The sequence below is a fragment of the Nicotiana sylvestris genome, chromosome 3 (assembly GCF_000393655.2).
Source record: "Nicotiana sylvestris chromosome 3, ASM39365v2, whole genome shotgun sequence".
NCBI classification, from domain to species: Eukaryota; Viridiplantae; Streptophyta; class Magnoliopsida; order Solanales; family Solanaceae; genus Nicotiana; species Nicotiana sylvestris.
In genome coordinates, this window is record NC_091059.1 from 123829257 (window position 1) to 123843888 (window position 14632).

General features: G+C 35.8%; 1 protein-coding gene across 1 annotated transcript; it reads left to right on the forward strand.

The window, feature by feature from the left end:
* Positions 1–10098: 10098 nt before the first annotated feature.
* On the forward strand, positions 10099–11801 carry LOC104249735 (3-ketoacyl-CoA synthase 5-like). The gene has a single exon (XM_009806213.2). It carries the CDS (start codon positions 10222–10224, stop codon positions 11581–11583), a length of 1362 nt encoding a protein of 453 aa, XP_009804515.1. The 5' UTR covers positions 10099–10221; the 3' UTR covers positions 11584–11801.
* Positions 11802–14632: the final 2831 nt, after the last annotated feature.

Consider the following 14632-nt stretch of genomic DNA (forward strand, 5'->3'; position numbering starts at 1 on the left):
CCACGTTAAATGCTTGTGTCTCTTTGGTATATGTCTTTTTTGTTATCTGATTTATCGTCGTTCAAAGTTTGCTTTATTAGCTTTCACATGACACCAGATTATTTAGATCATAACAAATTTCATTCATGGTCTATCTGCTAAATCTAATTAGAATATTAACTCGACATTATATCTTCTAAATTTGTGATCATGTTTTTTCTTTCTTTTCCTTCAAAGATCTTAAAATATCACAACCAATAGTCGATTTATGTAGTCCATGACTCCATGTATATGCAAACAAAGCATGTGTCTCCAGTTGGTCAATAGGGTAAGCTTCAATAGTTTAATTAGGTATAGTTTGAATAAGATTATAGCTTTTTAGTTATCAGGTCACATTGAAATAACATCACGTCTGGTATGAGCTGTGGAGTTGCATGAAAAAGTAAATAGGACGGCTTTAAGAGGCTCCTTAATCACTTGCACAATATAATAAGTTGGTGGAGTTGGGATTTTTAATATCGATTCCTTATACGTGAAGCCTAATATGGTGAGAGTAATTTCTACGACAGAGTGTTTTTGTTTGTCCTTAATTCCTTGTTCGGGGATTGCTTATAAGTAACTTTAGTATGCGACGACAATTTCTCACAAATGTTTGTCCACTTCCGTGTTATGATTGTGATGTGATGTACTCCCTCCGTTTTATATTAAATGAGGTATGATTCGGCACGGAGTTTAAGAAAAAAAAATATTTTTAAAATTTGTGCTCTTAAAAGCTTAAGGGGTAAAAGGTTTGTGAGGCCATGACATTTGTGTAGCTATAAAAGCATCTCATTAAAGGTAAATGAGTGAAATGAAAGAGTTTAAAGTTGAATTATTTCCAAATTTAGAAATGTGTCATTTATTGTGGAACAAACTAAAAAATAAAGTACCTCATCTAATATGAAACGGAGGGAGTGCTAATAATAACATGTCAAGTTGTTAAACTTTCAAATTGTAAGGAATAGCATTTATAGTTTAGTGGTACGAGTTAGGAGCTTTTCACACAATAGTTGTAACTTCGCACTCCGTTTTTTCCTTCCCCTATGTACCTAATTGTAGAAACTTTAAAGAAAGAAATTGCAAATATATAGTATAATATAGAGAAGTAGAGCCTTTGCGTAACTGGTAAAGTTGCTTTCATGAAATTAAGAGCCCACGGGTTTGAGCCGTGCAAACAATACTGTTTGACCCAAAAACGGAAATCTTGGTTCAAATAATTAATTTCAGTTAAACATAAGTTAATCTTAGTTAAGAATAATATCTGCAGATCTTGATATCAAAAAAAGTAGTTGAAAGGCGTTTATGAAGACAATAATGATACTATGTAATAAATGCCTTTTACTATCAAGAACAGTAGCAATGTGTGTGATATTCAATAAATGACAACATAATGACACTCATGTAATTAAGAGGAATAATTTAATGAGCAAGAGATGGAACAAAAGAACCAACCTGACAATGATTGAACGATAGATCCTCAAACAATTGAGAATGTGAAAAGTAAAGTCTTGTATTGAGTGAAGAATGAATCTTTTTCAAAGTGTTGTTCTTACAAAAAATCAGTCTCGCGTGCCTCTCTTCTCTCTTTTTTTTTCTATTTATCTGGGATCTCTTCCCAAGAAACCCTAATAGTACAAATGTAAGGAATATTCACTAGAATATTTTCTTCCATATTTTATTTTGAAAACTAGCCGTTATAGCTCTATCGTCCGTATTCGACCGTGACCCTCATGGATAACTTTAACCACGGTTCTCCTCGACTTCTCGATCATGATCTTCATTGATGACTTGACCGCGGCTCTCCTCGACTCTTTGACCTTGAGCCTCATCGGTGTCTTGACCGCTACTCTCTTAGATCGGTGTCTTGACCGCGACTCTCTTAGACTCCTCGACCATGGCTATTGTGGCTTCTTGGATCATCTTAAGTGATAATTTGAGGATCCTTCTTGTAGTGTTATTTTGACCAGTATATTCTAAAGGCAGGAACTTAGTGCACCGGGCTGTTCTTTTTTTTAATTTATAAATAGTAGAATATAAAAGGGACATCATGCTCAAATCTACGAGGCAGTCAAGCATATTTTAGCATAAAATTTTCATTTCTCGGCCAGGCCGGTATGTTCCAGCTTGTATTAATCATAACCATTTATGCATGTGTCCTCAGCTCGTGTACTGTTCCATGAGCTGTTGCTCCAGCACAAGTTGGTAATTTAGGTTATCGCTTCGGTTTCATTCTTTTACATTATTGAAGGAGCCACTCATGAAGACCTAAATTAGAAAAATAGGCAAATGTCATGAACAAGTATCGAATGTGTTTTTCTTCATTTTATTTGAAAGAATCCATTTCTCAGTTTTTCATGATACAGAAGAGTCTTAAATTAAAGGAGGTTGACGGGACTTTTAATTGGGGTACTACTGACATGCATTATACATGTAAAATAAAAGAAAAAGAAACAGGAAACTTTTGTTCATTACTAAAGGAATAAAAATAATAGGTTGACATTAGGAGTGCCACAAATAGAACGGAAAAGGGCTAAATATACCCCTCTACTTTCAAATATTGTTTATATGTATCCTTCGTTATATTATTGGGTTATCCATACTCTTACCGTCGTACTTTGGAACAAAAATACCCTGATTGTCATACTTTGAAACAAATATACCCCTATTTTGGATGGAGTGTCACGTGTCAACACCAGATTAAAACGATCCATTTCTTTTTTTTACCCGATCCGTTTTTAAAAAAACCCCAACCCGACCTCTATTTTCATTTTTTTCCAATTTTTTTTTTAAATTTCAGTTTTTAAAAAACGAAAATATTTTGTTAAAAAAAATTGTTTTTACAAATTTGTTTTTCCAGTTTTTATAAAACAAAATTCTTTTAAAAAACTGAAAAATGAAAAAAAAAATCACAAACGAAAATATTTTGTTGAAAATAATGTTTTCAGTTTTTAAAAAATGAAAATATTTTTTTCTGTTTTATCTCTTTTTATCCCCATATTTATACACATTAATTCTGTTATATTACCCAAAATTACCCCCACCTCCACCCCACCCCACACACCCACCACTCTCTCTTCCTTTTTTTTTTCATATGTTAAATAAAATTTCATATACCTTATAAAAAAATCCTTTATTTATAAACCCAAAGAAGCTAAAACCCTTTACAAAAAAAACTTCAGTTTATAACAAATTATTTTCGTTTTTTAAAAACTGAAAACATTATTTTCAACAAAATATTTTTTTTTCATTTTTTCAGTTTTTTAAAAGAATTTTGTTTTATAAAAACTGGAAAAACAAATTTGTAAAAAGAGAATTCTTTTTTGTTTTGTTTTTTAACAAAATATTTACGTTTTTTAAAAACTGAAATTTAAAAAAAACCTGGAAAAAAATGAAAATAGGGGTCGGGTTGTGGGTTTTTTTAAAAATGGATCGGGTAAAAAAAAGAAATGGATTGTTTTAATCTGGTGTTGCCACGTGGCACTCCATCCAAAATAGGGATATTTTGTTCCAAAGTATAATAATAGGGATATCGATATCCCAATTGTATAACGAAGGGTACAAGTAAACAATATTTGAAAGCAGAAGAGTATATTTAGCCCTTTGCCGCAAATAGAAACGCGGATTGGTTTCTCAAAGGGATAAATAAAGAAGAACGTTGACCAAAACAGCTTCTTGTTGAAGACATTGAATGCAAGGGAACTGTAAAAGGAAATGATAAGAGGCATGGGGAAAAAACCTCTAATTCTGACATCCAACAGAGTAGTAGGGATGTTTCCTGTAGTATTATTGACTCCTCGAGAACAATGCAGCAACTTGGTTTTCCCAACTAGTTGACTTCAATTCCTAACCAGCAACCACCTTTTATTTATAACCGTACGTATTATTTAGGTTAATTTGCGCTCAACTCAACTAATTTCACGGAGTACTACCAGCAATCACCATTTATTTAGCATGGTTATTCTTGTATTCAATTACAGGAACTGCAAGCATTCTAAAGTCATCGCCCATGCCTTGTTGTCGGTTTTAATTCCATGCTTGTTACTGCTGTCATCCTGATCTGACCATTAGATGTAATGAAGGAATTTTGAAAGAAAGGGCAACATGGCCTTCAACTTGCTAACATGTATTGTTTGGGAAGGAAAATAATTTATTTTAAATCCTTGAAAGATCTATATAATTTTTGCAGTTCTCCAAACATAAAGTAAACTAATACCAAATACTAAACAAATTGGGTATCCTACTCCAACTTTAAATTAGTCTTCCACCAGTTTGTTTAACACAACTACTTCATACTTCATACTTCAGAGTTCAGAAAGAATAGCCTTCTCTATATTACTGAATATTCTAGAATTCTCATACATTTGCCTTAATTGATCCTTTGCTTTGCATTGTTATATTTTTAAGTTGAGAAACTTTGAGGTACAGTCAAAAGTTTAGTCTACTAGATCTGAAAGCTTTAAAATAGATATAGCAGTAGTACTTATATATTTAGGCCAAGTTTATAGAGAATAGAAAAATTTACCAAAAAATTCTTTCACTTTTATACTATACATCTTTTATTTTCTCACAAACAAGTGAAATGACAGTCTCCCTATACTTGTACTCCTACTCTGTTGCGGAAGCCAAATGTATATAGTGTGAATGAGCCACAACTATTATACCAAAAATTATGATAGCCACCAAATAATAAATAAGACAATAAAGCAACAATAAAAGGAACACCAGAATTTACGAGGTTCGGCCAATTTAGCCTACTTCCTCAGACACAATATTTTATTTTACTCCAAAAATACAAGTGAAATAATACTAAATAGAGAAGATACAAATGTCTTAAGAAGATAAGAAGGCAAATAAGAGGTGTGTATAAATCCCAAACATTAGGCCTCCTTTTATAGAGAAATATTCCGTATCAAAAGGCTAAACCACCGATGTGGGATTTAACAAATTCAACAAATCTCCACCTTGGCAAAATTCCACAACTTCAATTTTCTCTCAATAACAAATTTTGGTTGTGTCTTCATCTTCAATCTTCAGTATTCAACAATGTTGATCAAATCCAAACAATGTTGAAACTTTACCGCAGTCACCACTTTTATCAGCATATCAGTAGGATTCTCTGTAGTATGAATTTTCTTCACCGTGACTCCACCTTCTTCTATGATTTCTCGTACGAAATGATACCGAACATCAATGTGCTTCGTCCTTACATGATAAACTTGGTTCTTCGCTAATTGAATAGCACTTTGACAATCACAAAAAATTGAGATACTTTTTTGTCCAATACCAAACTCTTTTAGCAACTCCTGAAGCCAAATTGCCTCTTTCACAGCCTCTGTAATAGCCATGTACTCTGCCTCTGTTGTAGACAAAGCAACTGTTGACTGCAAAGTAGACTTCCAACTAACCGGTGCCTTTGCAAAAGTAAACACATAACCAGTAGTTGATCTTCATTTGTCCCGATCACCCGCAAAATCTGAGTCACAATATCCAACTACAGATTGATTGCCTTCCTGCTCAAAAACTAACCCAACATCTACAATATTATGAATATACCGTAGAATCCACTTCACAGCTTGCCAATACTCCTTTCCTGGATTATGCATATATCTGCTAATAACTCTAACAGCTTGTGAAATGTCAGGTCTCGTACAGACCATTACATACATCAAGCTACCAACATATTTGCGTATGGTACCCTTGACATATACTCCTGTTCAGCTTCATCTTTTGGCGACATAATAGTACTTAGCTTAAAATGGGAAGCAAGTGGAGTACTAACTGAATTAGTCTTCTCATTTATGCCAAAGCGCTATAGTACTCTCTTCAAATATTCTTTCTGAGATAAATAAAGTTTCTTTGAACGTCTATCTCTTATTATTTTCATGCCAAGAATTTTCTTTGCCTCACCCAGATCCTTCATCTCGAACTCCTTCTTCAGTTGAATCTTCAACTTGTCAATTTCTTCCGAATTCTTGGAAGCTATCAACATATCATCAACATATAGGAGAACATATACAAAGGAACCATCTTCAAGCTTGCGCAAATACACACAATGATCGTATTTGCTTCTCTTGTACCCTTGCCGCAATATAAACTTGTCAAATCGCTTGTACCATTGTCTAGAAGATTATTTCAATCTGTACAATGATTTTTCAAGTTTGCATACCATATTTTCTTTTCCAGCAACTTTGAATCCTTCTGGCTGAGTCATGTAGATTTCCTTCTCCAAGTTTCGATGTAAAAACGCAGTTTTTACATCCATCTGAACTAGTTCCAAATCCAACTGTGCTACCAAAGCCAACATAATTCTAATGGAGGAATGTTTTACAATTGGAGAAAATACTTCATTGTAATCAATTCCCTCCTTTTGAGCATATCCTTTGGCCACCAATCTTGCTTTGTAGCGAACATCTTCTTGGTTAGGAAATTCTTCTTTCTTTGCAAATACTCATTTGCACCCAATTGCTTTCTTTTCCTTCGGGAGATTGGCCAATCTCCATGTATGATTCTGATGAAGGGATTGTATTTCATCATTCATGGCAATCCTCCAATTATCTTCTTCTGAACTTTGGACTGCGTCTTTATAAGTGGTAGGGACATCATCAGCTACAACTGAGGAGGCACAAGCAACCGTCTCTATAAGACGAACATGTTTTGTTATTGTCCTTTTTGGCCTGCTAGTTGCTATTGATTCAAGTTGTTGTTGAGGTTCCTGAGTTGGAATATCCCTCTCTACTGGCTCTTCTTCCAAAGGATAATCTTCATTTGTTTCCTCCTCTACTTCTTGTGTAGGAAAAATAAATTTTCCCTCAAACTCCACCTGCTTAGAAGCACCCTCATTTTGTTTGGTATCTTCTGTTACCTTATTCACCATAGCAGATTCATCAAAGGTAACATCCCTACTGAATATTACTTTCTTTGTTATAGGACACCATAAGCGATATCCTTTGGCTCCAGAAGTAATCCCCATAAAAATAGCCTTCTTTGCTCTTGGATCCAATTTTGACTCTGTCACATGATAATATGCGGTTGATCCAAATACGTGCAAAGAGTCATAATCTACAGCAGGCTTTCCATCCCATTTTTCAAATAGTGTCTTGCCATCAATAGCAGCAGATGGTAGACGATTAATGAGGTGGCATGCATATGTAATTGGCTCAGCCTAAAATTCTTTGCCCAAGCCAGCATTGGACAACATACACCGTACCTTCTCCAACAAGGTTCGGTTCATACGTTCTGCCACTTCATTCTGTTGTGGTGTATGTCTGACAGTGAAGTGTCGGATGATGCCATCATTTTCACAGACCTTATTGAAATGATCATTTTTGTATTCACCTCCATTGTCCGTGCGAATACACTTGATCCTCCTGCCTGTTTGATTCTCTACCATCGTCTTCCATTTGAGAAAAATTCTCAACACTTCATCTTTGCTCTTCATTGTATACACCCACACTCTTCGGGAAAAATCATCAACAAAGGTTACAAAATAGTGTTTCCTACCCAATGAAGGTGTTTTGGAAGGACCCTAAACATCATAGTGTACATAATCCAAAATGTCTTTAGTATTATGGATCGTTGTACCAAATTTAACCCTTGTCTGTTTCCCTTTGACATAATGCTCGCAAAACTCCAAGTTGCAAGCCTTTACTCCTTTTAACAATCCTTGATCTGATAGAGTTTCAAGGATTTTTCTCAAGCATGTCCCAAGTGCATGTGCCATAGCCTAGTTGCTTCTGCCTCTTTTTCGTCACTGGATGTTACTGTCGCTGTCCCAATAACTATACTACCGCGATAACGGTACATGTTATTGTTCTTTCGATTAGCCTTCATTACCACTAGTGCACCGGATCATACTCTCATCACTCCATTTTCTGCAATGATTTTGAACCCTTTTGATTCTAGGGCTCCCACAGAGATGAGATTTTTCTCCAAACCCGGTACATATCGAACATCTATTAATGTTCTGATCATTCCATCATGGTTCCTAAATCGTATTGGACCAATGCCATATAAGGTAAGAGGGTTGTTATCCGCTGTGTGGACGACTCCATATTCTCTTTTTTGAAAATCTACGAACCAGTCCCTGTTGGGACACATATGATAGCTACAAGCCGAGTTCATCAACTATATGTTTGATGATGTTGATGGCTCTATTGTAACTAATGAGATGTCTGAATCATCACCATCAGCTACATTTGAATCCATAATGGCCTTTCCATAGTTATGTTTGGCCTTATTCTTCAACTTCGGAGAGTCTTTCTTCCAGTGCCCCTTTTCTCGACAAAAAACACATTCATCTTTGCTGGGTTTAGATCTTGACTTGGATCTTCCTTTCTTTGTCCTCATTTGATTTTGAGGACGACCCCTCACAACCAGTGCTTCTCCTTCTCCGCCCTTCTATTTTTCTCCCTTTCTTTGTTTATAGCTGTACAACACCGATCAAACTTCTCTGAGAGAAATTTCGTCATTCCCATGGAGTAGAGAAGTTTCAAGGTGCTCGTACTCATCAGGAAGTGACCCCAACAACATCAAGGTCAAGTCACCATAATCAAAAGTTGCATCCATATTTTGCAAATCTGTGACCAACTTATCTGGTGATATGTTCATTCATCGTGGTACCAGGAACATAGGTGAAGCGAAATAGTCTCTTCTTCATGTACAATTTATTTTGACTATTTTTCTTCAAAAATTTATCCTCCAGTGCTTTCCATAATTTACTTGCAGAAGTTTCTTTGTATATGGATATTTCTGCTCTCTAGCAAGGTAGGATCGAATGGTACCGCAAGCAACATGGTTGATAATTCTCCAATCTTCTTCTCCAATAACATCTGGTCTTTTTTCTTCAATGGCAAGATCTAGCCCTTGTTGAAAAAGGACATCTAGAACCTCGCCTTGCCACATCCCAAAATGTCCTAACCCGTAAAAAATTTCTACCGCAAATTTCGCATTTGACACAATTTTTGTCATAAGCGAAGATGCCAATGATGATGTATTGTTGACACTTGATGTAGATTCTTCTTGTTTATTGTCTTCCATCTTTGACACAAATATTATTTAATAGCTGACGACACAAATCAAGATTATTTTCTTTCTGGTGTGGAAGATCAGACTAAGCTGCAACCACAGAGCATACTCAGACAGAACCTTGACTCAATTACCAAGATAAATCTTTTCTGATGTGGAAGATCAGACTATGCTGCAACCACAGAGCATACTTAGACAGTACCTTCGCTCTGATACCAATTGTTGCGGAAGCCAAATGTATATAGTGTGAATGAGTCACAACTACTATACCAAAAATTACGACAACCACCAAATAATAAATAAGACAATAAAGCAACAATAAAAGGAAAACCAGAATTTACGAGGTTCGGTCAATTTAGCCTACTTCCTCAGACACAACCAATATTTTATGTCACTCCAAAAATACAAGTGAAATAATACTAAAGAGAGAAGACATAAATACCTTAAGAAGATAAGAAGGCAAATGAGAGGTGTGTATAGATCCCAAATATTATGCCTCCTTTTATATAGAAATATTCCCTACCAAAAGACTAAACCACCGATGTGGGATTTGACAAATTAAACACTACTCAACCTACCCATTTTGGCCAAAACCAACTTTAATAGCCTTTTTACTCATTGTCAAAGGCGGATTTAGAATTTAAGTTTTATGGATTTAACTTTTAAATTTTTTAGCATTGAATTTATTGTCTTTTTAAAGTTATTACTAGTTCATATTGCTATATATTGCAATATTAATGAATTTTTATATATAAATTTATGCTCCACGTCAAAAGTATTGGGTTAAGTTGAACTTGGTGCAGATAAACTGCATCTGCCTCTGCTGGACCAACTTGCATAGCAGAACTTGCTACGTATCTTCTCATGGCCGTGGCTAGCTAGTCAGAGACATCACATGATTATTTAACTTATACAGTATTAACTAATAATATAATCACAAATGAAATTTACAAGTCAAACAATAACACTGTGTACCTGATTTGCATTTATTAAAACGATAAGACCTATTCAACTTCAAGATTTGGTATATTCAATATTACTGCAATGTAAATTAGTTGGGAGGATGTTTTCCAATATTATATTGCCTCATGCAAACATTTGGCTCTCCCAATATAATCCCCTTCAACATAACATGTTCATTATCTCTACAACCCTAACTTCATTCTCAATATAGCTTTTATGGAGCTTCCAAAACTTCTCTCTCTTTTAATCTTCTTTACTATAGAATCTCTACTTATTCTGCTAAAGCCAGAACTCAACACCTTTCATGTTGTGGTCGTTACGTGCTATTTCTTCTTTTTCATCTTCAAATCAAGGCCTTTACCAGTATACTTAGTCGATTATTCATGTCTAAAGCCACCAAATTCCTGTAGAGTTCCACGTGCAGCCTTTATCGAACATGCTCAAATGATGGATTTTTTGGATAAAGAGAGCATAAATTTCATGTCTAAAGTCCTTAGTCATTCAGGACAAAGTGAAGAAACATATTTACCTCCTGCAATTCATTATATCCCACCTAAATCAGACCATCAAGAAGCCATAAATGAAGTCCACATGTCACTCTTCACTGTATTTGAAGACCTTTTAGCCAAAACCAATCTCTCTCCACTAGATATCGATGTTTTAATCGTTAATTGCAGTGGATTTTGCCCTGCTCCCTCGCTTTCTTCCATAATTGTAAACAAGTTTTCCATGAGAGAAGACATCAAAAGTTATACAATTAGTGGCATGGGTTGTAGTGCTAGTGCATTAGCTATTGACATGGCTCAAAACATACTGAAAACTCACAAGAATTTCAATGCTGTTATTCTTAGCACAGAAATCTTATCCACAGGTTGGTATCCTGGAAAAGAACCAACGATGTTAGTTCTTAATTGTCTTTTTCGTATGGGTGCTGGTGCGATTTTAATTTCCAACAAAAAAGAAGGGAAAAAGACAGCAAAATACAAGCTTCTTAATACTCTAAGAAGTCAAAGATCATTTGACGATAAGGCCTATTTTTCTGCTTATCGTGAAGAGGACTCGAATGGATTTACTGGGGTTACACTTAAGAGGGACTTATTGCAAGCTGCAGGAGAAACTCTTCGAACAAACATAACGAATCTCGGTTCGCAAATGCTTCCTTACACCGAGAAAATATGGTTCGGTGTTTCAGTTTTGAGAAAGATGTTTGTAGACAAATCGACTGAGATTTACGTGCCTAATTTTAAGTCAGTGATACAACATTTTTGCTTGCCAACATCAGGAAAGCCAGTGATAAAGGAAATGGGAAAAGGGTTAAAACTTGGAGAGAGTGATATGGAGCCTGCTTTAATGACATTACATAGATTTGGGAACCAATCTTCTTCTTCATTGTGGTATGAATTGGCATACATAGAGGCTAAGGAAAAGGTGAAAAAAGGTGACAAAATATGGCTGCTTGGGATGGGAACTGGGACCAAGTGCACTAGTCTAATTTGGGAATGCAATAGGCCCATTTATGGGGAAGCCCAAAAAGGTCCATGGGCTGAGACAATTGACAAATATCCCTTAACCATGTGAATTGATGGGAGGCCCAAGTACATTATACATGGGCTATAATCAAATTTCTGATAAGCAATGCATATTGACCCCTTTTTTTCTTTTCTTTCTTTTCTTTCTTTTTGTTGGCAAGTGTATTTAGTTTTGTATTTTGGCTTCTGTTCTTGTTTCGTTAGAGATCTCTTCGTTATGAAACAAATTATCCCAGAGTTAATTATTTAGAAATTATTATTTCAGAATTAGTTATTTCGAAATTAATTATCTCAGGATTATTATCTCACTCCTCCATAGGGATAAAAAAAAATACTACAATTGCAGAGTAATTAATCTCGAAATTAGTTATATTGTAATTTTATCCTAACCAAACGTGGAATAAGCTCATCTCAAATTTAATTCTGGGATTAATTATCCCTTCTCCCACATATCAAACGAGCCCTTAAAATATAGCCAAACTTTTCCTCAATGTGTTATGCCAAAAACTGAATTTGTGGAGTGTATCCTTGGTTTTGGGAATGATGGTTTGCCTTTGAGTAGATTGGCGAGTAGATAAGTGAATGAAAGTTGAAGCAATGATAACCCTAACTCCTGAACCCAGAAACGGTTAAATGTGAATTTATTTTGTATCAGTATTACTTAGGATCTTATTTGAATTTAAAAAAGAGCACAACAAAACAAAATGGTAGATATGAATTTATTATTTTGATTTGTTTTTTCAAGTAAAGAGGTTTGTTGTCTTCCACAAGTCAAGACGTTATTGTTTAGATCTTATCAAGGCCGAAAGAATTTGTGTATAGGTCAAAATTTGAACAAAAGAATTCTATTTAAGGAGGAACGACCAAGAGTCAACCAGACCGAAGTCACGTATAGGAAGCAATATACCGGCGAGTGATTTAGCTACGGACCAGGTCGAGCATTCAATTCGCCCGAACGACTAAGTTCAACACTTAGACATTTCAGAGGAATATCCTACGAGATATTCCAAGAACTTAGGTACCCCGGTTAAGGACCGCTAGGTAAGGAAAGTATTTTATATAAATATCATAAGAGAGAGTAGAAAGGAGGGAGGGGGAGGGGGGCACTGATGGAAATACGGAGAGATACATGCATCCCTCTAAAAGAGGGGAGAGTTTTTTCTTCCCTCTCAAGCTCTTCACCAAAAGGAGGATAAATCCTAATATCTTGGCATTTTATCTGTAGTTCATCTTTGCCGAATATATGGAGATCTATCTAGTTCAAGAATGGTGATTATTTTTCTTTTATGTATTTATCATTCTCATTTGATATTATTAAAGTCATCTTTCTTTTCTTATATTATGGAATCCGATCGTAACTATAATCAAACTTTACATCCAACCATGCTTGTTTATTCTTGTCTTTCATCTCAAATCTAAAATAAACTATCTCTGGTTTATTAAATTTGTTTAACAAAAAGGGCTTAAAACTTATTGGTCAAATAATTTGGCATCGACTGTGGAGATTTCCTTGCCAAAGTTTTAGTTTTCTCTAGATCGAAACTCGGTTCTAGTTCTACTTACTGTCACTGTAACTTCACCCTTCCGCTTGTGTGCTTGCGGTACGATTTATGTTTCCGTGTCCCCACGCACTCAGGACTAGATCGGATTGGGACTTGAACTTGAATATCCCAACGAGCGAAGTAAGTCATCAACCCACAAGGTGCCCAAGTTCGACTAACACCGAAGCTAAGTACGAGGCTGAGATCGGATCTGAAGCTAGCACTCTCAGTTCATTGCCAATCATATCAAAAGGACTTTTCGGACCCAAGTAGCGGAGACGGCAAAAACACCAAGACAAAAAACCATAAGATGTCATCCGAGTTCAGTGAATATTAGCTCAACCAATGATAGCAGCTACGAACATAGCCAAAGAAGGGAATATGGTCGCTCTCTTCCACCCGTCAACAAATCAGTCGAGGTAATAAACGATTTAGTTTGGGTTTAACTTTTCTATTTCTTTTCAGAATAGGACAGGGGCATACTCACCGACACATGAACATGGAATAAACGCCATCAAAATAGCACACCAAGAAAATGCTTTGCGCCATACCATCCTGCAAGCAACAGTCGAGCGAACCCCCCCCCCCGAATAAGTTGGTACTCAATGCCATAAAGAAAAAGTGTGTATAGACTAGGACTAGGACACCAGCCCGGAAAATATACGAATCTCTCCGGCATATAGATAGAACATATGTGCGTGAAACTCACCCACGCACTCGCCAAAGCCGCTATGCAATGACACAACTAGCCAAAATTCAATCTCGTACACGCATCGAGACATCCCGAAGCTTGAGCGAGACATTCATCGCCCGGCCTACCAACTACCTCTCCAGGCTAAGTGATGAAGGGACTAGATGGACTGGGACTCCTCGACTGTACGCACGGACCATACAACAACATATAGTATTCTCCAATAAATGACTAAGTGGAGCAACATACGGATTCTTACGCAACCCCACCAAGTTTTCACATCATGCCAACACAAGTCCAAATTCGACCTCGCTCGAATTAACAGTATAAATTCAACCTCGTTCGAATTAACAAGATAAATTCGACCTCCCTCGAATTAACAAATAAATTCGACTTCGCTCGAATTAACAAGATAAATTCGACCTCGCTCGAATTAACAGTCTAAATTCGAATTCGTTCGAATTAATAAGATAAATTCGACCCCGCTCGAATTAACAGATAAATTCGACTTTGCTCGAATTAACAAGATAAATTCGACCTCGCTCGAATTAACAAGATAAATTCGACCTCGCTTGAATTAACAGTCTAAATTCGACTTCATTCGAATTAACAATATAAATTCGACCTCGCTTGAATTAACAGATAAATTCGACTTCGCTCGAATTAACAAGATAAATTCGACCTCGCTCGAATTAATAGTCTAAATTCGACCTCGCTCGAATTAATAGTCTAAATTCGACTTCGTTGGAATTAACAAGATAAATTCGACCTCGCTCAAATTAATAGTCTAAATTCGACCTCGTTCGAACTAACAAGATAAATTTGACTTTGCTCGAATTAAAAATAAATTCAACCTCGTTCGAATT

Excerpts from the sequence above, each read along its gene's own strand:
- LOC104249735 (XM_009806213.2), top strand. The coding sequence starts at position 10,222 with ATGGAGCTTCCAAAACTTCTCTCTCTTTTAATCTTCTTTACTATAGAA.